The sequence below is a fragment of the Amblyraja radiata genome, chromosome 24 (genome assembly GCF_010909765.2).
Source record: "Amblyraja radiata isolate CabotCenter1 chromosome 24, sAmbRad1.1.pri, whole genome shotgun sequence".
Classification (NCBI taxonomy): Eukaryota; Metazoa; Chordata; class Chondrichthyes; order Rajiformes; family Rajidae; genus Amblyraja; species Amblyraja radiata.
In genome coordinates, this window is record NC_045979.1 from 39857456 (window position 1) to 39882545 (window position 25090).

A 25090-nucleotide genomic window follows, 5' to 3' on the forward strand; every position below is an offset into this window, starting at 1 on the left:
TAGAGATACAGCACAGAAACAGGCCCTTCAGCCCAGAGAGTTATGTTTTGCTCCAGATGCCAGCAGTCGCAGTTCCATGTTGTCTGTCCTTGCCGACTTTCTGCCGATCGCTGGCGTTATCCCGCTGACCCTGTGCTCTTTGTGTTTAGGTACTTGATGGTGGGCAGGGCGCTCCGTCTGTGTGAAGCGCAGGGTTGGTCAGGCCAAGTGCCAAACTGTAATGGTGAGTTACTGCCTGCCCGCTGGGCCTTGCCCATGAGTCGCTGGCCTTGCCCATGAGTCACTGGCCTTGCCCATGAGTCGCTGGCCTTGCCCATGAGTCGCTGGCCTTGCCCATGAGTCGCTGGGCCTTGCCCATGAGTCGCTGGCCTTGCCCATGAGTCGCTGGCCTTGCCAATGAGTCGCTGGCCTTGCCAATGAGTCGCTGGCCTTGCCCATGAGTCGCTGGCCTTGCCCATGAGTCGCTGGCCTTGCCCACGAGTCGCTGGCCTTGCCCACAAGGATAAACCTTCTGTGTGGGTCGATACATTGGTCACACACGTCCACAGCACCATATGGGGCTGTAGTGAGACTCCACACCTCCACAACAACCAGCCAGAGACATTCTCACACAAGCAGCAGAGTCTGTAACAAGATAATAGTCTCAGTCACATAGCACGGAAACAGACCCTTCGGCCCAACTTGCCCATGCTGACCAAAGTACTCCATCTACACTAGTCCCTCTAAACCTGTCCTATCCAAAATGTCTCTTAAATGTGGTGTTAGTCCCTGTAGTCTCAGACTACCCCACAACAGAAGGGGGGGGGGAGATGGAAACATAGAAAATAGGTGCAGGAGTAGGCCATTCGGCCCCTTGAGCCAGCTTCGATCCCTCCTCACTCCCTCCCTCACCCAGGGAGGTTCAGTTCAGTCTAGTTTATTGTCACGTGTACCGAGGTACAGTGAAAAGCTTTTGTTGCGTGCTAACCAGTCAGCGGAAAGACAATACATGATTACAATCGAGCCGTTTACAATGTACAGATACATGATAAGGGAATAACGTTTAGTGCAAGGTAAAACCAGTCTGATTCCACCAATGAGGTAGATAGTAGTTCAGCACTGCTCTCTGGTTGTGCTAGGATGGTTCAGTTGCCTGATAACAGCTGGGAAGAAACTGATCCTGAATCTGGAGTTGTGCGTTTTCACACTTCTGTACCTCTTGCCCAATGGGAGAGGGGAGAAGAGGGAGTGGCCGGGGTGAGACTCATCCTTGTTGATGCTGCTGGCCTTGCCGAGGCAGCGTGAAGTGTAGATGGAGTGGATGGAGGGGAGGTTGGTTTGTGTTATGGTCTGGGCTGCGTCCACAATTCGCTGCAATTTGTTGCGGTCAGGGATGGAGCCGTTCCCAAACCAAGGTGTGATACATCCCGATAAAATGCTTTTTACACCTGCTGGTGTTCTTGATCTGATGTTCTCCCCCTCACCTCTAACTCACTCCATTTATTGCCAGCTGTGAAGTGTGTTGCACCTCCAGCGATCGACAGTGGGAGTGTGTCTGACCTATTTGAAGGAGACTTCTGGGAATACGGAATGGTGGCCGCATACTCCTGCCATTCTCCCTACACCTTGATCGGGGAAAAGGAGATTGCCTGTTCAGCCTCCGGAAACTGGAGCCACCCTCCACCCATGTGCAAAGGTAATGAGAACCCCTTGCAACCCTCCTCTCCACCAGCCCACCTCATCTGTCACCCATTCCTTCTCTCCACAGATACTGCCTGACCCGCTGAGTAACTCCAGCACTCTGTGAAACGTCACCTATCCATGTTCTCCACAGATGCTGCCTGACCCGCTGAGTTACTCCAGCACTCTGTGAAACGTCACCTATCCATGTTCACCACAGATGCTGCCTGACCCGCTGAGTAACTCCAGCACTCTGTGAAACGTCACCTATCCATGTTCTCCACAGATGCTGCCTGACCTGCTGAGTTACTCCAGCACTCTGTGAAACGTCACCTATCCATGTTCTCCACAGATGCTGCCTGACCCGCTGAGTTACTCCAGCACTCTGTGAAACGTCACCTATCCGTGTTCTCCACAGATGCTGCCTGACCTGCTGAGTAACTCCAGCACTCTGTGAAACGTCACCTATCCATGTTCACTACAGATGCTGCCTGACCCGCTGAGTTACTCCAGCACTCTGTGAAACGTCACCTATCCATGTTCTCCACAGATGCTGCCTGACCCGCTGAGTTACTCCCGCACTCTGTGAAACGTCAACTATCCATGTTCTCCACAGATGCTGCCTGACCCGCTGTGTTACTCCAGCACTCTGTGAAAAGCCACCTATCCATGTTCTCCACAGATGCTGCCTGACCCGCTGTGTTACTCCAGCACTCTGTGTCTATGTTTGCTGTAAACTAGCATCTGCAGGTCATTTTTATTAATTTTATTTTATTCAAACATTTATTAATTTTTATTACTTGGGGCCAACTTGTCCATGCCAACATGTATGCTCCACCTGCCCGCGTTGGGCCCATATCCTCCCACACCTGTCCTATGCATGTAGCTGTCTAACTGTCCTTTAAACTTTGCGATAGTCCCAACCTCAACTACCTCCTCTGGCACTCGTTCCATACAACCACCACTCTCTGTGTGAAAAAGCTGCCTCTCAGATTCCTATTAAATCTTCCCCCCCTCACCTAAAACCTATGTCCTCTGGCCCTCGATTCCCCTTCACTGGGCAAGAGACTCTGTGCATCTACCCGATCTATTCTTCTCATGATTTTATACACCTCTATAAGATCTCCCCTCATCCTCCAGCCCTCCAAGGAATAAAGTCCTAGCCTGCCCCAACCTCTCCCTGTAGCTCAGGCCCTCGAGTCCTGGCAACAACCTCGTAAATCTAACAACATCCTCCTGCAGCAATGTGACCAAAACGGAACACAACACTACTGGTGAGAATAGGTCGGCACGGTGGCGCAGCGGGTAGAGCTGCTGCCTCACAGCACCTGAGACCCGGGTTCCATCCTGACTACGGGTGCTGTCTGTACAGAGTTTGTACGTTCTCCCCGTGACCTGCGTGGGTCTTTTCCGAGATCTTTGGTTTCCTCCCACACTCCAAAGACGTACAGGTTTTTAGGTTAATTGGCTTGGTGTAAATGTAAACCTGTCCCTATTGTGTGTCGGATAGTGTTAGTGTGCGGGGATCACTGGCCAGCATGGATTGGATGGGCTAAGGGGCATGTTTCCGCTCTATTTCTCTAAACTAAACTAATCTAACTTGACAAGGCCACTTATTGCCGGAGACTAACTATGTTTCTCTGGACAGTCGTTAAATGCTACTCACCAGAGATTCCCGCAAACAGCAAAGTCTCATCAGGATATGGATTCAGTTTCAAGTATGGTCAGACAATAAGCTACACATGTGAGGTCGGCTTTGAGTTGATCGGCAGCAGAATGATCGAGTGTTCTGAAGACAACCAGTTTCATCCAGCTCCGCCAATCTGCAACTTAAGTAAGTTACCGTCTCTCAAAGCCCAACCTGCAACCCAATACATATTCACAGTCACAGAGTCACAGAGTGATACAGCACGGAAACAGGCCCTTCGGCCCAACTTGCCCTCATGCCCCAGCTACACTAGTCCCACCTGCCCACGTTTGGTTCATATCCCTCCAAACCTGTCCTATCCATGTGCCTGTCTAACTGTTTCTTAAACGATGGGATAGTTCCAGCCTCAACTACCTCCTCTGGCAGCTCGTTCCATACACCCACCACCCTCTGTGTGAAAAAGTTACCCCTCAGATTCCTATTAAATAGTTTCCCCTTCACCTTGAACCTATATCCTCTGGTCTTCGATTCCCCTACTCTGGGCAAGAGACTCTGTGCATCTACCCGATCTATTCCTCTCATGATTATATACACCTCTATAAGATCACCCTCATCCTCCTGCGCTCCAAGGAATAGAGACCCAGCCTACTCAACCTCTCCCTGTAGCTCACACCCTCTAGTCCTGGCAACATCCTCGTTAATCTTCTCTGAACCCTTTCAAGCTTGACAACATCATTCCTATAACACGGTGCCCAGAACTGAACACAATATTCTAAATGCGTCTCACCAACGTCTTATACAACTGCAACATGACCTCTCAAATTCTATACTCAATACTCTGACTGATGAAGGCCAATGTGCCAAAAGCCTTTTTGACCACCTTATCTACCTGCGACTCGACCTTCAAGGAACCATGCACCTGCACTCCTAGATCCCTCTGCTCTACAACACTACCCAGAGCCCTACCATTCACTGTGTAGGTCCTGCCCATGTTCGTCGTCCCAAAATGCAACATCTCACATTTCTGTATTAAATTCCATCAACCATTCCTCCGCCCACCTGGCCAATCGATCCAGATCCTGCTGCAATCGTTCACAACCATCTTCACTTTCTGCAAAACCACTCACTTTTGTGTAAAGATTTTGATTTTGAATAACCAATCAAAATAAACAATCAGTGGATAAAAGATCGGACATTCCATACGTGGATGAAATCAGTTCCAACTGAGTTGTTCAGCCTAGTTTATTGTCACATGTACCGAGGTCCAGTGAAAAGCTTTTGTTGCGTGCCAACCAGTCAGCAGAAAGACAATACGTGAATACAATCGAGCCGTCCACAGTGTACAGATACAGGATAAGGGAATAACGTTTAATGCAAGGTAAAGTCCGATCAAGGATAGTCTGAGGGTCCATGATGAGGTGGATAGTAGTCCAGGACTGCTCTCTGATACAACAGGCGACTTGGTGGCGCAGCGGTAGAGTTGCTGCATTACAGCAAATGCAGCGCAGGAGACATGGCTTCGATCCCAACTACGGGTGCTGTCTGTACGGCCTTTGCATGTTCTCCCCGTGACCTGCGTGGGTTTTCTACGAGATCTTCGGTTTGCTTTGGTGTGTGTGTGTGTGTGTGTGTGTGTGTGTGTGTGTGTGTGTGTGTGTGTGTGTGTGTGTGTGTGTGTGTGTGTGTGTGTGTGTGTGTGTGTGTGTGTGTTTGTGTGTGTGTGTGTGTGTGTGTGTGTGTGTGTGTGTGTGTGTGTGTGTGTGTGTGTGTGTGTGTGTGTGTGTGTGTGTGTGTGTGTGTGTGTGTGTCTGTCGCAGGTCGGCACGGACACAGTGGGCCGAAGGGCCTGTTTCCGTGCTGTATCTCTAAACTAAACTAGACTAAACAGGAAGAACAAGTAGTGATTCTTTCAGCAACGGAGTTTGTGTTTTGCTTTTCTGACAGCTGGATGCTACCGGCCGCACGACATTGATCATGGACGGATCGAGAATAAGCAGTCCATTTATGCACAACATGCAGCGGTCAAGTACATTTGCCAGAGGGGCTACAAACTGACCGGCAGTGAAACCATTATGTGTACGGGGAAGGACAAGTTTGATGCTCCTGTCCCCACTTGCCAGTTTAGTGAGTATCCGTTTTGTTTCATTTGTGTTTCATGCATCTTGTGTTTCATGACTGTTGGCAGATCAATTTTTTCTTTCCTGGGATCAATAAACTTCTCGCGTGGGACAGGCAGCAACTCTCTCCACCCTTGAAACATCACCCATTCCTTCTCTCCAGAGATGCTGCCTGTCCCACTGAGACACTCCAGCTTTTTGTGTCTATCTTTGGTTTAAACCAGCATCTGCAGTTCCTCCCTACACATAAAATTCTATTGTATCGTACGTATCATCACCTTTCTTTTGCAGGTTAGAAATTACACTTTAGACTTTAGAGATACAATGCACAAACAGGCCCTTCGGCCCAACAAGTCCATGTCGACCAGCGATCACCCAGTACACTAGCATTATGCTACACACACTAGTGACAATTTACCGAATCCAATCTACCCACAAACCTGCACGTCTTCTGAGTGTGGGAGGAAACTGGAGCACCCGGAGAAAACCCGCGCTGGTCACGGGGAGAACTTTCGAACTCCGTACAGACAGCGCCCGTAGTCAGGATCGAAACCGGGTCTCCAGTGTTGTGAGGCAGCAGCTCTACCCGCTGCACCACCGTGCCACCCAGTATTAGGTTCTCGAGCTGTTATGGGCATGTGTGCAGGAGTTAAATGATTTTAATATCTGCTGTTGGAAAGTTATTAGAGTGTATTCTGAGGGATAGGTTATACAGGCATTTGGATGGGCACGGGCTGATTAGGGACAGTCAGCATGGTTTTGTACGTGGGAGGTCGTGTCTCACAAATCTGATTGAGATTTTTGAAGACGTGACCAAAAAGGTCGATGTTGGCAGAGCTGTAGATGTTGTGTACATGGATTTCAGTAAAGCATTCGACAAGGTGCTGCATGGTAGGCTGCTCTAGAAGGTTAGATCTCATGGGATAGAATCTTGTATAGAATCTCTTGCCCAGAGTTGGGGAATCGAGGACCAGAGGACAGAGGTTCAAGGTGAAGGGGTAAAGATTTAATAGGAATCTGAGGGGTAACTTCTTCCCACAAAGGGTGGTGGGTGTATGGAACGAGCTGCCAGAGAAAGTATTTGAGGTTTGGACTATCCCATCGTTTAAGAAACAGTTAGACAGGTACATGGATAGGACAGGTTTGGAGGGATATGAGCCCGGTCTGGCCACAGGTGCACCTGTCCATTGCGGCCAGGCTTGATACAACAACAGGTGAAAAACCATCGTCCTGGGGGAATGATTGAGCAAGGGTGAACGGTGGATGATCAGTGGAGACAGATGGGGTGGGAATGATGGGCAGATGGAACCAAGCGGGCGAGAATTTTGTTTGTTGATTTTAGCTCTGCATTCAACACCATTGTGCCAGAGCTGCTACGCTCCAAATTTTCTGAGTTGACTGTGCCTGAACCCCTCTGTCGGTGGATCACCAGCTTTCTGACTGACAGGAAGCAGCATGTGAGACGGGAAAGCATATCTCGGACCCGCAAACACTCAGCATAGGAGCACTGCAAGATGTGTACTCTCCCCTCTCCTCTACTCTCGCCACACCAATGATTGCACTTCCACAGACACCTCTGTCAAGCTTCTCAAGTTTGCGGATGACACAACCCAGATTGGACTGATCCAGGATGGGGATCTCTTTACTCTTTTCAGTTTGACATTTTTCCTATAACATGGTGTCCAGAACTGAATACAATATTCTAAATGCGGTCTGACCAACGTCTTATACAACTGCAACATGACCTCCGAACATCTATACTCAATACTCTGACTGATGAAGGCCAGTGCCAAAATACTTTTTGACCACCTGATGTACCTGCGACACGACCTTCAAGGAACCATGCAACCATCAACCATTCCTCTGCCCACCTGGCTAATTGATCCAGATCCTGCTGCAATCTTTCGCAACCATCTTCACTATATGCAAAACCACTCACTTCTGTATCATCAGAAAACTTGCTAATCTTGCCCTGTTCTGTGACGTTTCACAGAGTTCTGGAGTAACTCAGCTGGTCAGGCTGAGTATAGAAGTTGGGAGGTCATGTTGCAGTTGCATAAGAAGTTGGTGAGGCCGCATTCAGAGTATTGTGTTCAGTTATGGGCACCATGTTATAGGAAAGATGTCATCAAACTGGAAAGGGTACAGTGAAGATTTATGAGGATGTTGCCAGGACTAGAGGGCCAGAGCTATAGGGAGAGGTTGAGTAGGCTGGGACTCTATTTCATGGAGCACAGGAGGATGAGGGATGATCTAATAGAGGTGTTTATAATCATGATTTTAATATATATGTTTGCGTATTTTGCCCAGAATAAGTGAATCGAGGAGCAGAAGACATAAGCTTAAGCTAAGGGCAAAAGATTTAATAGGAATCTGAGGGGTATGTTTTTTACACAAAGGGTGGTAGATGTATGGAACAAGCTACCAGAGGATGTAGTTGAGGCGGGGACTATCGCAACATTTAAGAAACAGTTAGACAGGTACATGGATAGGACAGGTTCGGAGGGATATGTATCAAACGTGGGCAGGTGGGACTAGTGCAGATGGGACATGCTGGGCCGAAGGGCCTGTTTCCACACTGTATCACTCTATGACTCTATCTTTCCCTCTCAAACACATTCTCCTGCCTTCTCCCCATTACCTCTGACTCCCGTATCAATCAAGAATCTATCAATCTCCTCCTGAAAAATGTCCATTGACTTGGCCTCCACAGCCGTCTGTGGCAATGAATTCCACAGTTCACCACCCTTTGACTTAAGAAATTCCTGCTCATCTCCTTCCTAAAGGAATGTCTTTTAATTCCGAGGCTGTGGCCACTGGTCCTAGACTTTCCCATTAGTGGAAACATCCTCTCCACATCCACTCCATCCAGGTTTTTACCAGGCTGGGACAGACGGCAACAGCTTCACACCGTGTCCCAAAGCTTGTGTCCTGTCCTGCATCACCCAAGGCAGTAGACACGTTATATGAGAGGGCAAGCACCGTAACAAAGTAGCTCACGATGGTTTGGGTAACATTCAGGAATGTCTATGCATGTCACATCATGAATATTACTGAAGAACGGTCTTGACCCGAAGTATAATCTATACCATTTTTCCAGAGATGCTGCCTGACTCGCTGAGTTACTCCAGCACTCTGTGACATATCACCTATCCATGTGCTCCACAGATGCTGCCTGACTCGCTGAGTCACTCCAGCACTTTGTGACTATTTTCCCTTCACCCATCTGCCCAAGCCGACTCTCCTCCCTCCTTTCCTATGTTCCTTTCCACCCATAAACCGCTCCCTGCCTTTACATTTCACTCCTCTTTCAAATCTGCTCTACTTGTCTACATGCATTTTTCTTCTTAACCTTTTAGTCATAGAATGATGCAGTATGCAGTATCCCTTCAGCCCAACTTGCCCACACCAACCGACATGTTCCATCTACACTAGTCCCACTCACACGCGTTTGGCCCATCTATCCATCTAAACGTGTCCAAATGTCTCTTAAACATTAGGATAGTCCCAGCCCTAACTGCCTCCTCTGGCAGCTCGTTACATACACCCAGCACCCTTTGTGTGAAAAAACTACCTCACAAATTCATGTTAATTACTGAAATTTTGGTCATAAATTTGGTGCAAAAATGCTCCAAAATAAGGCACCTAAAACCCCATAGCTTCCAGTCCTGGCATCGAGGGACTTCACGCTTCGTGCTCATGATGTGCGCAGCGTGCACATTATTTCACATTAAATTTTTTGTAATCCTGTCATGCCACCCCCCTTATTGGAAAGGTTCGTACGGGCCTGCTGGGGGAATGATTGAGCAATGGTGAACGGTGACGCAGCGGGTAGAGCTGCTGTCTCACAGCGCTAGAGACCCACCCGGGTTCCATCCTGACCATGGGTGCTGTCTGTACGGAGTTTGCACGTTCTCCCTGTGACCTGCGTGGGTTTTCTCCGGGTGCTCCGGTTTCCTCCCACACTCCAAAGACGTGCAGGTTTGTAGCTTCATTGGCTTCTGTAAAGTGTAAATTGTCCCTAGTGTGTGTAGGATAGTGTTCATGTGTAGGGATCGCTGGTCGGCACGGACCCGGTGGGCAGTTTCCGCACTGTATCTCTAAAGTCTAAAGACATGTAATGAGGAGGAGTAGCTGGGAGTGAATCCAATAAATCCTGATCGCACCCTCACTAGCTGGCTGCAGGGCTGCAAGAGGTTTGGGGCAGAAGCTAGGCTGACCATCAGTGACATCTTGTCCAGGGGTTGTCCCTGCCCCAGTGTGCCTCTACCTCTGCCACTCCCCTCTCCTCACTGAAGATCCCTCTGTTCCTCTCCTGCAGTTTCTTGTAACAGACCCAGCAGTGTCTACAAGGGGAGATTTACACCAGATAAACCTTGGTACGACTATGAAGATGAAGTCACGTTCAGCTGTGAAACTGGATATAGGGTGGCCGGCAGGGACAGCAGTCGGTGCAATCAGGATGGGAAATTCCACCCACCTTCCCCCTGGTGTGAGAAAGGTAAGATGCCCGTCCACGACTCGAATGAGAGAATGAAAGGCGTTTTGCTCTGGAGCTGGAACCCTCTCTTCCTTCCCTCTCGGAGTCCCTGCCCACTCCGCACAGTGTCTCCGCCCAGAGTCTTTGCCCACACCTTTGTCCAACGCCAAGCTAGCCCAGGTCAGCGCAGTCCAAACCACTGCAACGCCCAGGCTGCAGAGAGGCTGAACCTTCAGCCCACCTGCCCTAGGCAGAGCCCCTGCACCGCTGGGCTGCAGTGGACTGGACTGGACTGGACTGGGTTAAAGAGCACTTGTCTGGGCTAAAGAGTACTGGTGAGGGCTAGTCTGGCTGGAGTGGTCTAGGCTGGACTGCGCTGGCGTGGGCTAGAGTAAACAGGACTGGTCTGGGCTTTGTTGACCTGCGTCAAGCGGAGTTGTGGAATCATTGAATCGTACGGCATGGCCTGAGGCCATTCGGCCCGGCGGGTCTACAACAACCCACAGGGTTCTGGTGCAAGTTGTGAAATGTTGCCGCATCTTCCCTCCCCTCCCCCCCGCAGACTGCTCCAGGTATCACCACGCTCGGGGTGACCCTCAATATCCTACCCCCAACCCAAAACCTGGGCTTATTCAAAAAAAGGCACAAAGAGCTGGAGTAACAGCTGGTCAGGCAGCATGGATAGGTGATGTTTCAGCTCGGGACTCTTGAAAAAAGGATCCCATCTTGAAACGTCACCTATCCATGTTCTCCACAGATGCTGCCTGTCCCGCTGAGTTACTCCAGCACTCTCGCTGGGCCCACGCCACCCCTGCTGGGCCCACGCCACCCCCGCTGGGCCCACGCCACCCCCGCTGGGCCCACTCCACCCTCGCTGGGCCCCCGCCACCCCCGCTGGGCCACGCCATCTTTATCAGCCCACGCTTGATGGGCCCGCCCCACCTTCATCTTCGCCTCCGCCCGCCAGAAAGGGGGGGGGGGGGGATGTGGGAGGGGGAGAGGAGGAGGGGAAGGGAGGAGGAGAGAGATGGGGGAGGGAAGAGGGAAAGGGGGAATTATCTTTAGTGAGTGCAAAATTAAGGTAGGTTTTAGAGCTATTATATTTTCTCCTCCATATGAATCATTTAAAAAAATATCAAATAATATAAAACAATTCAAACCGCTTTCTTTTCCTTGATAACAATACTGAAAAATATGAATTCCATAGTTTGTGACATAAATGTATATTTTAATGGGATAATTATATACAGATGTAACATTTCCATTTCGAGATCGGGGGGGGGGGTGGTGGGTTGGGGGCAAATATGCGTCAAGCCAATAGCTTAATCGTTAAAGAGTTAAAAGATAGCCTAATCGATAAAGAACCGAGAAGAGGAAACAGCTGCCAAGGAAAGGTACTCTGAGAAGTTGAGGAGCAAGTTCTCAGCTAGTGACTCTTCTTCAGTTTGGAAGCACATGCAGGAAATCTCCAGCTATAAGAGGAAAGCCCCCCGCTCAGCTGACGAACAACCTGAATGAGTTTTACTGCAGGTTTGAAAATCAGAAACGTAACCCTGGTACCCCCTCCCCAACAAACACAGCCATACCCCAGTCTGCAAAGAATGGACCCTGCACCCTCTCCTTCCCATTCACCACTTCACACCTACTTAAGGCAAGAGTCCAGTATGAAAAGAGTGGACCCTTTCCCACCCCAACCAACACTTCACACCCAATTACTCATTTTTAACCAGTCCCTACAGAGATGCACTGTCGCTGCCTGCTTCAAAGTCTCCACTATTGTCCCTGTACCTAAAAAGGTAAGGATTACTGGTCTTAAAGACTACAGGCTTGTCGCACTGACCACTGTCGTCATGAAGACCCTTGAAAGGCTTGTGCTGGCCAAGCTGAAAAATATCACAATCCCTCTGCTGGACCCTCTGCAGTTTGCATATTGGGTCAATAGATCTGTGGATGACGCAGCCTGCACTTCATCCTCCAGCACCTAAACCACCAGGGGACCTATGCGAGGATAGGTTATTAAATTCATACTTGCAGCAGCACAACAGAATATGTAAGCATAGTACACTGTAAACAATATATTAAACGAGAACAGTTCAGTGTGTGTATATGTACATATATATACATATACACACAAATATTTATATATATACACACACACACACACACACACATATATATATATATATATGTGTGTGTGTGTGTGTATATATATATATAAATATTTGTGTGTATATGTATATATATGTACATATACACACACTGAACTGTTCTCGTTTAATATATTGTTTACAATGTGCTATGCTATATATATATATATATATTATACACATAAAAACAAACAAAAGCCAATAATAGTGCAGATGTCTGAGTTTAGGAATATGTCTACACGTATGATGGTTTGTGACATGTCTTGACACCCTGACTCCAGAAGACTGGAAGAACTCAACGAGTCAAGCAGCTCCTGTGGAAGTAAAAGCTTTCGGTCGACGATTTGGGTCAAGATTCTGATCAGGACTGAAAGGGAAGAGGACAGGTTGCCGGTAGATAGCAGCACATAGCGGGTTGGGATAGAGGTTGTTAGGTGATAGGTGGAAGCAGATGCGAAGGGGGTGATGGGCAGGTGGGGGAGTGAGGACAGGACAGAAACTGGTGGATGATCAGTGGAGACAGATGGGGTGGGAATGATGGGCAGATGGAACCAAGCGGGCGAGGATTTTGTTTGTTGATTTTAGCTCTGCATTCAACACCATTGTGCCAGAGCTGCTACGCTACAAATTTTCTGAGTTGACTGTGCCTGAACCCCTCTGTCGGTGGATCACCAGCTTTCTGACTGACAGGAAGCAGCATGTGAGACGGGAAAGCATATCTCGGACCCGCAAACGCTCAGCATAGGAGCACTGCAAGATGTGTACTCTCCCCTCTCCTCTACTCTCGCCACACCAATGATTGCACTTCCACAGACACCTCTGTCAAGCTTCTCAAGTTTGCGGATGACACAACCCAGATTGGACTGATCCAGGATGGGGATCTCTGTACTCTTTTCAGTTTGACATTCTTCCTATAACATGGTGTCCAGAACAGAATACAATATTCTAAATGCGGTCTCATCAACGTCTTATACAACTGCAACATGACCTCCGAACTTCTATACTCAATACTCTGACTGATGAAGGCCGGTGCCAAAATACTTTTTGACCACCTGATATACCTGCGACTCGACCTTCAAGGAACCATGCAACCATCAACCATTCCTCTGCCCACCTGGCTTATTTATCCAGATCCTGCTGCAATCTTTCACAACCATCTTCACTATATGCAAAACCACTTACTTCTGTATCATCAGCAAACTTGATAATCTTGCCCTGTTCTGTGACGTTTCACAGAGTGCTGGAGTAACTCAGCGGGTCAGGCTGAGTATAGAAGTTGGGAGGTCATGTTGCAGACACGTTATAGGAGAGGGCAAGCACCGTAACAAAGTAGCTCACGATGGTTTGGGTAACATTCAGGAATGTCTATGCATGTCACATCATGAATATTACTGAAGAACGGTCTTGACCCGAAGTATAATCTATACCATTTTTCCAGAGATGCTGCCTGACTCGCTGAGTTACTCCAGCACTTTGTGACTATTTCCCCTTCACCCATCTGCCCAAGCCGACTCTCCCCCCTCCTTTCCTATGTTCCTTTCCACCCATAAACCTCTCTCTGCCTTTACATTTCACTCCTCTTTCAAATCTGCTCTACTTATCTACATGCATTTTTCTTCTTAACCTTTTAGTCATTGAATGATGCAGTATGCAGTATCCCTTCAGCCCAACTTGCCCACACCGCCCAACATGTCCCATCTAAACTAGTCCCACTAACACGCGTTTGGCCCATATATCGATCTAAACGTGTCCAAATGTCTCTTAAACATTAGGATAGTCCCAGCCCTAACTGCCTCCTCTGGCAGCTCGTTCCATACACCCAGCACCCTTTGTGTGAAAATACTACCTCACAAATTCATGTTAATTACTGAAATTTTGGTCATAAATTTGGTGCAAAAATGCTCCAAAATAAGGCATCTAAAACCCCAGAGCTTCCAGTCCTGGCATCGAGGGACTTCACGCTTCGCGCTCGTTATGTGTGCAGCGTGCACATTATTTCGCATTAAATTTTTTGTAATCCTGTCATGCCACCCCCCTTATTGGAAAGGTTCGTACGGGCCTGCTGGGGGAATGATTGAGCAATGGTGAACGGTGACGCAGCGGGTAGAGCTGCTGCCTCACAGCTCTAGAGACCCACCCGGGTCCCATCCTGACCATGGGTGCTGTCTGTACGGAGTTTGCACGTTCTCCCTGTGACCTGCGTGGGTTTTCTCCGGATGCTCCGGTTTCCTCCCACACTCCAAAGATGTGCAGGTTTGTAGCTTCATTGGCTTCTGTAAAGTGTAAATTGTCCCTAGTGTGTGTAGGATAGTGTTCATGTGTAGGGATCGCTGGTCGGCACGGACCCGGTGGGCAGTTTCCGCACTGTATCTCTAAAGTCTAAAGACATGTAATGAGGAGGAGTAGCTGGGAGTGAATCCAATAAATCCTGATCGCACCCTCACTAGCTGGCCGCAGAGCTGCAAGAGGTTTGGGGCAGAAGCTAGGTTGACCATCAGTGACATCTTGTCCAGGGGTTGTCCCTGCCCCAGTGTGCCTCTACCTCTGCCACTCCCCTCTCCTCACTGAAGATCCCTCTGTTCCTCTCCTGCAGTTTTTTGTAACAGACCCAGCAGTGTCGACAAGGGGAGTTTTACACCAGATAAACCTTGGTACAACTACAGAGATGAAGTCACGTTCAGCTGTGAAACTGGATATAAGGTGGTCGGCAGGGACAGCAGTCGGTGCGGTGAGGATGGGACATTCCACCCACCTTCCCCCAGGTGTGAGACAGGTAAGATGCCCGTCCACGACTCGAATGAGAGAATGAAAGGCGTTTTGCTCTGGAGCTGGAACCCTCTCTTCCTGCCCTCTCGGAGTCCCTGCCCACTCCGCCCAGAGTCTTTGCCCAGAGTCTCTGCCCATACCTTTGTCCAACGCCAAGCTAGCCCAGGTCAGCACAGTCCAAACCACTGCAACGCCCAGGCTGCAGAGAGGCTGAACCTTCAGCCCACCTGCCCTAGGCAGAGCTCCTGCACCACTGGGCTGGAGTGGACTGGACTGGACTGGCCTGGGTTAAAGAGCACTTGTCTGGGCTAAAGAGTACTGGTGAGGGCTAGTCTGGCTGGAGTGGTCTGGGCTAGACTGCACTGGCGTGGGCTAGAGTAAACAGGACTGGTCTGGGCTTTGTTGACCTGCATCAAGCTGAGTTGTGGAATCATTGAATCGTACGGCATGGCCTGAGGCCATTCGGCCCGGCGGGTCTACAACAACCCACAGGGTTCTGGTGCAAGTTGTGAAATGTTGCCGGAGCTTCACTCCCCTCCCCCCCACAGACTGCTCCAGGTATCACCACGCTCGGGGTGACCCCCTCAATATCCTACCCCCAACCCAAAACCTGGGCTTATTCAAAAAAAGGCACAAAGTGCTGGAGTAACAGCTGGTCAGGCAGCATGGATAGGTGATGTTTCAGCTCGGGGTTCTTGAAAGAAGGATCCCATCTTGAAACGTCACCTATCCATGTTCTCCACAGATGCTGCCTGACCCACTGAGTTACTCCAGCATTCTCGCTGGGCCCGTGCCACCTTCATCTTCGCCTCCGCCCGGCAGAAAGAGGGGGAGGGGGAGAGGGAGGGGAAGGGAGGGGAGAGAGATGGGGGAGGGAAGATGGAAAGGGGGAATTATCTTTAGTGAGTGCAAAATTAAGGTAGGTTTTAGAGCTATTATATTTTCACCTCCATATGAATCATTTAAAAAAAATCAAAGAATATAAAACAATTCGAACCGCTTTCTTTTCCTTGATAACAATACTGAAAAATATGAATTCCATAGTTTGTGACATAAATGTACATTTTAATGGGATCATTATATACAGATGTAACATTTCCATTTCGAGATCGGGGGGGGTGGTGGGTTGGGGGCAAATATACGTCAAGCCAATAGCTTAATTGTTAAAGAGTTAAAAGATAGCCTAATCGATAAAGAGCTGAGAAGAGGAAACAGCTGCCAAGGAAAGGTACTCTGAGAAGTTGAGGAGCAAGTTCTCAGCTAGTTCAAGTTCAAGTTCAAGTGAGTTTATTGTCATGTGTCCCTGTATAGGACAATGAAATTCTTACTTTGCTTAAGCATACAGAAAAATAGTAGGCATTTACTACAAAACAGATAAATGTGTCCATATACCATGATATAAATATATACACACATGAATAAATAAACTGGTAAAGTGCAAATAACAGAAAGTGGTTATTAATAATCAGAGTTTTGTCCGAGCCAGGTTTAATAGCCTGATGGCTGTGGGGAAGTAGCTATTCCTGAACCTGGTTGTTGCAGTCTTCAGGCTCCTGTACCTTCTACCTGAAGGTAGCAGGGAGAAGAGTGTGTGGCCAGGATGGTGTGGGTCTTTGATGATGCTGCCAGCCTTTTTGAGGCAGCGACTGCGATAAATCCCCTCGATGGAAGGAAGGTCAGAGCCGATGATGGACTGGGCAGTGTTTACTACTTTTTGTAGTCTTGTCCTCTCCAGGGCGCTCAAATTGCCGAACCAAGCCACGATGCAACCGGTCAGTATGCTCTCGACTGTGCACCTGTAGAAGTTAGAGAGAGTCTTCCTTGACATTCCGACTCTCCGTAATCTTCTCAGGAAGTAGAGGCGCTGAAGTGCTTTTTTGATAATTGCGTGAGTGTTCTCGGACCAGGAAAGATCTTCAGAGATGTGCACGCCCAGGAATTTGAAGTTCTTGACCCTTTCAACCATCGACCCGTTGATATAAATGGGGCTGTGGGTCCCCCTCCTACTCCTTCCAAAGTCCACAATCAGTTCCTTGGTTTTGCTGGTGTTGAGGGCCAGGTTATTGCGCTGGCACCATATGGACAGTGTGGAAGCGCATGCAGGAAATCACCAGCTATAAGAGGAAAGCCCACCGCTCAGCTGACAAACAACCTGAATGAGTTTTACTGCAGGTTTGAAAATCAGAAACATAACCCTGGTACCCCCTCCCCAACAAACACAGCCAGACCCCAGTCTGCAAAGAATGGATCCTGCACCTTCTCCTTCCCATTCACCACTTCACACCTACTTAAGGCAAGAGTCCAGTATGAAAAGAGTGGACCCTTTCCCACCCCAACCAACACTTCACACCCAATTACTCATTTTTAACCAGTCCCTGCAGAGATGCACTGTTGCTGCCTGCTTCAAAGTCTCCACTATTGTCCCTGTACCTAAAAAGGTAAGGATTACTGGTCTTAGCGACTACAGGCTTAGAAACATAGAAACATAGAAAATAGGTGCAGGAGTAGGCCATTCGGCCCTTCGAGCGTGCACCGCCATTCAATATGATCATGACTGATCATCCAACTCAGTATCCTGTACCTGCCTTCTCTCCATACCCCCTGATCCGTTTAGCCACAAGGGCCACATCTAACTCCCTCTTAAATATAGCCAATGAACTGGCCTCAACTACCTTCTGCGGGAGAGAATTCCACAGATTCACCACTCTCTGTGTGAAAAAAGTTTTCCTCATCTCGGTCCTAAAAGATTTCCCCTTTATCCTTAAACAGTGACCCCTTGTTCTGGACTTCCCCAACATCGGGAACAATCTTCCTGCATCTAGCCTGTCCAACCCCTTAAGAATTTTGTACGTTTCTATAAGATCCCCCCTCAATCCTCTAAATTCTAGCGAGTACAAACCGAGTCTATCCAGTCTTTCTTCATATGGAAGTCCTGACATCCCAGGAATCAGTCTGGTGAACCTTCTCTGTACTCCCTCTATGGCAAGAATGTCTTTCCTCAGATTAGGAGACCAAAACTGTATGCAATACTCCAGGTGTGGTCTCACCAAGACCCTGTACAACTGCAGTAGAACCTCCCTGCTCCTATACTCAAATCCTTTTGCTATGAATGCTAACATACCATTCGCCTTCTTTACTGCCTGCTGCACCTGCATGCCTACTTTTAATGACTGGTGTACCATGACACCCAGGTCTTGTTGCATCTCCCCCTTTCTTAATCGGCCACCATTCAGATAATAATCTACTTTCCTGTTTTTACCACCAAAGTGGATAACCTCACATTTATCCACATTATACTGCTTCTGCCATGCATTTGCCCACTCACCCAGCCTATCCAAGTCACCTTGCAGCCTCCTAGCATCCTCCTCACAGCCAACACTGCCCCCCAGCTTCGTGTAATCCGCAAACTTGGAGATGTTGCATTCAATTCCCTCGTCCAAATCATTAATATATATCGTAAATAGCTGGGGTCCCAGAACTGAGCCTTGTGGTACCCCACTAGTCACTGCCAGCCATTGTGAAAAGGACCCGTTTACTCCTACTCTTTGCTTCCTGTCTGCCAGCCAGTTCTCTACCCACATCAATACTGAACCCCCAATACCGTACGCTTTAAGTTTGTGTACTAATCTCTTATGTGGGACCTTGTCGAAAGCCTTCTGAAAGTCCAGATATAACACATCCACCGGTTCTCCCTTATCCACTCTACTAGTTACATCCTCGAAAAATTCTATGAGATTCGTCAGACATGATTTACCCTTCATAAATCCATGCTGACTTTGTCCAATGATTTCACCACTTTCCAAATGTGCTGCTATCCCACCTTTAATAACTGATTCTAGCAGTTTCCCCACTACCGATGTTAGACTAACTGGTCTGTAATTCCCCGTTTTCTCTCTCCCTCCCTTTTTAAAACGACTGCACCTCCACAGACACCTCTGTCAAGCTTCTCAAGTTTGCGGATGACACAACCCAGATTGGACTGATCCAGGATGGGGATCTCTGTACTCTTTTCAGTTTGACATTTTTCCTATAACATGTTGTCCAGAACTGAACACAATATTCTAAATGCGGTCTCACCAACGTCTTATACAACTGCAACATGACCTCCCAACTTCTATACTCAATACTCTGACTGATGAAGGCCAAAGTGCCAAAATACATTTTGACCACCTGATATACCTGCGACTCGACCTTCAAGGAACCATGCAACCATCAACCATTCCTCTGCCCACCTGGCTAATTGATCCAGATCCTGCTGCAATCTTTCACAACCATCTTCACTATATGCAAAACCACTCACTTCTGTATCATCAGCAAACTTGCTAATCTTGCCCTGTTCTGTGACGTTTCACAGAGTGCTGGAGTAACTCAGCTGGTCAGGCTGAGTATAGAAGTTGGGAGGTCATGTTGCACTTGCATAAGAAGTTGGTGAGGCCGCATTCAGAGTATTGTGTTCAGTTCTGGGCACCATGTTATAGGAATGATGTCATCAAACTGGACTGGGTACAGTGAAGATTTATGAGGATGTTGCCAGGACTAGAGGGCCAGAGCTATAGGGAGAGGTTGAGGAGGCTGGGACTCCATTTCATGGAGCACAGGAGGATGAGGGATGATCTAATAGAGGTGTTTAAATTCATGATTTTAATATATACTAGACCAAGTGCAGACACGTTGGGTCTGTTTCCCCAACGGCGTTTGCGGGTGGGGGGGGGGGGGGGGGGGGTGGGGATGAGAAGAGGGGAGGGAGGGGAGAGGAGGAGGAGGAAACGGGATAGATTTGGGAGGGAAAGGAGAGCGGGGTAGGGGGTGAGAGATGGGGAGAGAGATGTGGGGGAGGGGGGATGGGGAAGATGGGGAGGAGGGAGGGAGGGGGAGAGGGGTGGGGGAGAGAGGGGAATGAGTGGGGAGGGAGGAGGAGAGGGGTAGGGGGAGTGATGGAAGAGGGACAGAGGGATAGGGGGAAGGGGGTGGGGGAGAGAGGGAAGGGGGTGGGATAGAGAGGGGAATGAGTGGGGAGGGAGGAGGAGAGGGGTAGGGGGAGTGATGGAAGAGGGACAGAGGGATAGGGGGAAGGGGGTGGGGTAGAGAGGGAAGGGGGTTGGGGGAGAGAGGGGAAGGGAGGGGAAGAGAGAGGGGTGGAGGAGGGAGAGGCGTCGGGTAAGAGGATAGAAGTGGAAGAGTGGGGAGGGAGGGGTAGGGGTAAGGGGGTGGTGGTAGAGAGGGATGGGTGGGAGAGGGAGAGGGGTGAAGAGAGGGAAACATAGAAGCATGGAAATTAAGTGCAGGAGTAGGCCATTCGGCCCTTCGAGCCTGCACCACCATTCAATATGATCATGGCTGATCATCCAACTCAGTATCCTGTACCTGCCTTCTCTCCGTACCCCCTGATCCCTTTAGCCACAAGGGCCACATCTAACTCCCTCTTAAATATAGCCAATGAACTGACCTCAACTACCTTCTGTGGCAGAGAGTTCCAGAGACTCACCACTCTCTGTGTGAAAAATGTTTTTCTCATCTCTGTCCTAAAGGATTTCCCCCTTATCCTTAAAGTGTGACCCGCTTGTCCTGGTCTTCCCCAACATCCGGAACAATCTTCCTGCATCTAGCCTGTCCAACCCCTTAAGAATTTTATACGTTTCTATAAGATAACCCCTCAATCTTCTAAAATCTAGCGAGTACAAGGCGAGTCTATCCAGTCTTTCTTCATTTTAAAATCCTGACATTCCAGATATCAGTCTGGTGAACCTTCTCTGTACTCCCTCTATGGCACCGATGTATGTGAGCATTGGGCATTGTGACATCACACAATGGAACGTTCACCAGGGGCTGGGCTGCTTCTATGGGTGAGAAGCCAGTTTATTTTTGAAATTTTGGGGGGGGGAGGATTTGATTAAAAACGTGTCCTTAAACACGACGAAATGTAATGAGGAGCGTATACTTAGAAAGAAAAGTGAAATCTCTACCGAAATGGAAAAGGTGTCGGCGATTCTGCGTCCGGTTTCGGAGTTGCAGGGAATCAAAGGAAGAAATGCAGTCGGAAGCCGTACATGTAAATGGATCCATTCCGATTGGACATCTGCGAGCATTTGGCATTGCGATTGGACATCTGCGAGCATCGGGCATTGTGACATCACACGATGGGAACGAATCGAAAGGCAGGGAGGCAGCCCTGTTGTGTGACGTTTCACAGTGCTGGAGTAACTCAGCGGGTCAGGCTGAGTATAGAAGTTGGGAGGTTATGTTGCAGTTGCATAAGAAGTTGGTGAGGCCGCATTCAGAGTATTGTGTTCAGTTCTGGGCACCATGTTATAGGAAAGATGTCATCAAACTGGAAAGGGTACAGTGAAGATTTATGAGGATGTTGCCAGGACTAGAGGGCCAGAGCTATAGGGAGAGGTTGAGGAGGCTGGGACTCTATTTCATGGAGCACAGGAGGATGAGGGATGATCTAATAGAGGTGTATAAAATCATGATTTGAATAGATATGTTTGAGTCTTTTGCCCAGAATAAGTGAATCGAGGAGCAGAAGACATAAGTTTAAGGTGAAGGGCAAAAGATTTAATAGGAATCTGAGGGGTATGTTTTTTACACAAAGGGTGGTAGGTGTATGGAACAAGCTACCACAGGAGGGAGTTGAGGCAGGAACTATCGCAACATTTAAGAAACAGTTAGACAGGTACATGGATAGGACAGGTTCGGAGGGATATGGATCAAACGTGGGCAGGTGGGTCTAGTGCAGATGGGACATGCTGGGCCGAAGGGCCTGTTTCCACACTGTATCACTCTATGACTCTATCTTTCCCTCTCAAACCCATTCTCCTGCTATCTCCCCATTACCTCCGACACCCATATCAATCAAGAATCTATCAATCTCCTCCTGAAAAATGTCCATTGACTTGGCCTCCACAGCCGTCTGTGGCAATGAATTCCACAGTTCACCACCCTCTGACTTAAGAAATCCCTGCTCATCTCCTTCCTAAAGGAATGTCTTTTAATTCCGAGGCTGTGGCCACTGGTCCTAGACTCTCCCACTAGTGGAAACATCCTCTCCACATCCACTCCATCCAGGTTTTTACCAGGCTGGGACAGACGGCAACAGTTTCACACCGTGTCCCAAAGCTTGTGTCCTGTCCTGCATCACCCAAGGCAGTAGACACGTTATAGGAGAGGGCAAGCACCGTAACAAAGTAGCTCACGATGGTTTGGGTAACATTCAGGAATGTCTATGCATGTCATAGAAACATAGAAACATAGAAATTAGGTGCAGGAGTAGGCCATTCGGCCCTTCGAGCCTGCACCGCCATTCAATATGATCATGGCTGATCATCCAACTCAGTATCCCGTACCTGCCTTCTCTCCATACCCTCTGATCCCCTTAGCCACAAGGGCCACATCTAACGCCTTCTTAAATATAGCCAATGAACTGGCCTCGACTACCCTCTGTGGCAGAGAGTTCCAGAGATTCACCACTCTCTGTGTGAAAAAAGTTCCTATGTCACATCATGAATATTACAGAAGAACGGTCTTGACCCGAAATATAATCTATACCATTTTTCCAGAGATGCTGCCTGACTCACTGAGTTACTCCAGCACTCTGTAACATGTCACCTATCCATGTTCTCCACAGATGCTGCCTGACTCACTGAGTTACTCCAGCACTCTGTGAAACGTCGCCTATTCATATTCTCCGCAGAAGCTGCCTGACCTGCTGAGTTACTCCAGCACTCTGTGTCTATTTTCCCTTCACCCATCTGCCCAAGCCGACTCTCCCCCCTCCTTTCCTATGTTCCTTTCCACCCATAAACCTCTCTCTGCCTTTACATTTCACTCCTCTTTCAAATCAGCTCTACTTATCTACATGCATTTTTTCTTCTTAACTTTTTAGTCATAGAATGATGCAGTATGCAGTATCCCTTCAGCCCAACTTGCCCACACCGCCCAACATGTCCCATCTAAACTAGTCCCACTCACACACGTTTGTCCCTTATATCCATCTAAACGTGTACAAATGTCTCTTAAACATTAGGATAGTCCCATCCTTAACTACCTCCTCTGGCAGCTCGTTACATACACCCAGCACCCTTTGTGTGAAAAAGCTACCTCACAAAATCCTGTTAATTACTGAAATTTTGGTCATAAATTTGGTGCAAAAACGCTCCAAAATAAGGCTCAGAATGCATCAGAGAGCATCTAAAACCCCAGAGCTTCCAGTCCTGGCATCGAGGGACTTCACGCTTCGCGCTCGTTATGTGCGCAGCGTGCACATTATTTCACATTACATTTTTTGTAATCCTGTCATGCCACCCCCCTTATTGGAAAGGTTCGTACGGGCCTGCTGGGGGAATGATTGAGCAATGGTGAACGGTGACGCAGCGGGTAGAGCTGCTGCCTCACAGCGCTAGAGACCCACCCGGGTTCCATCCAGACCATGGGTGCTGTCTGTACGGAGTTTGCACGTTCTCCCCGTGACCTGCGTGGGTTTTCTCCGGATGCTCCGGTTTCCTCCCACACTCCAACGATGTGCAGGTTTGTAGCTTCATTGGCTTCTGTAAAGTGTAAATTGTCCCTAGTGTGTGTAGGATAGTGTTCATGTGTAGGGATCGCTGGTCGGCACTGTATCTCTAAAGTCTAAAGACATGTAATGAGGAGGAGTAGCTGGGAGTGAATCCAATAAATCCTGATCGCACCCTCACTAGTTGGCCACAGGGCTGCACGAGGTTTGGGGCAGAAGCTAGGCTGACCATCAGTGACATCTTGTCCAGGGGTTGTCCCTGCCCCAGTGTGCCTCTACCTCTGCCACTCCCCTCTCCTCACTGAAGATCCCTCTGTTCCTCTCCTGCAGTTCCTTGTTACAGACCCAGCAGTTCCAACGAGAGGTGGTTTACACCAGTTAAACGTTGGTACATCTACGGAGATGAAGTCACGTTCAGCTGTAACACTGGATATAGGATGGTCGGCAGGGACAGCAGTCGGTGCGGTGAGGATGGGACATTCCACCCACCTCCCCCCAGGTGTGAGACAGGTAAGATGACCGTCCACGACTCGAATGAGAGAATGAAAGGTGTTTTGCTCTGGAGCTGGAACCCTCTCTTCCTTTCCTCTCGGAGTCCCTGCCCACTCCGCCCAGAGTCTTTGCCCAGAGTCTCTGCCCACACCTTTGTCCAGCGCCAAGCTAGCCCAGGTCAGCGCAGTCCAAACCACTGCAACGCCCAGGCTGCAGAGAGGCTGAACCTTCAGCCCACCTGCCCTAGGCAGAGCCCCTGCACCGCTGGGCTGGAGTGGACTGGACTGGACTGGCCTGGTTTAAAGAGCACTGGTTTACACTGGTCTGGGCTAAAGAGTACTGGTGAGGGCTAGTCTGGCTGGAGTGGTCTGGGCTGGAATGCGCTGGCGTGGGCTAGAGTGAACAGGACTGGTCTGGGCTTTGTTGACCTGCGTCCCCACACTCTCCCCACCCCTTCGTCCTGCTGGAGTGTGGGGCAGCAGCGTGCAAGACCAATGGACTGGCCTTGGCATTGCCCCTGGCATCAAACCCCACCATACTCCCCTTGCCATGGTTCACCAGCAAGATGACAAAGATCTCAAAGGATAATAATTTCTTGTATAGAATCTCTTGCCCAGAGTTGGGGAATCGAGGACCAGCGGACAGAGGTTTAAGGTGATGGGGAAAAGATTTAATATGGATCTGAGGGGTAACTTTTTCCCACAAAGGGTGGTGGGTGTATGGAACGAGCTGCCAGAGGAGGTAGTTGTGGCTGGGACTATCCCATCATTTAAGAAACAGTTAGACAGGTACATGGATAGGGCAAGTTTGGAGGGGTGTGGACCAAGTGCAGGCAGGTGGGACTAGTGTAGCTGGGACATGTTGGTCAGTGTGTGGAAGTTGGGCCGAAGGGCCTGTTTTCGTGCTGAATCACTCTATGACTCTACTTTGTAATGTAGAATCCTATCCAAAGGAAATACTCACAATCCAGGATCTGATGAAGGTGATCCTACCAAAGGCCGGTGACATCATGGAGGAGATGAAGTCCATCATCAAACTGGAACATCAACTCCTCCAGAAGGAAGAGAACATCACCGCAAACTTCCGAGAGATTTTCCAACTCATTGAACAATTTGTTAACAGCACGAGCATCACTTACTAACTCTAGCTTTACACTTGTTATTGTTTTTCTGCAAACTTCCTCTTCATTACAATCCCCCTGATCAATTCTAGAAGCTTCTGAAGTCTGATATTCTAATCTTCTGAAATAAAGTTGGACATGAGAGGGTT

General features: G+C 48.7%; 1 protein-coding gene across 1 annotated transcript in view; it reads left to right on the top strand.

Annotated features, from left to right (window-relative positions):
* The window catches only part of LOC116986666 (complement receptor type 2-like), a 120498-nt gene extending 95408 nt beyond the window's left edge, over nt 1-25090 (top strand). Inside the window, exons 11-14 of the mRNA XM_033042239.1 lie at nt 9746-9925; nt 14645-14824; nt 23660-23839; nt 24760-25090. Of these exons, the coding sequence (XP_032898130.1) occupies nt 9746-9925; nt 14645-14824; nt 23660-23839; nt 24760-24962 (743 nt within the window). The 3' untranslated portion in view covers nt 24963-25090. The remainder of the gene's footprint in view (nt 1-9745; nt 9926-14644; nt 14825-23659; nt 23840-24759) is intronic.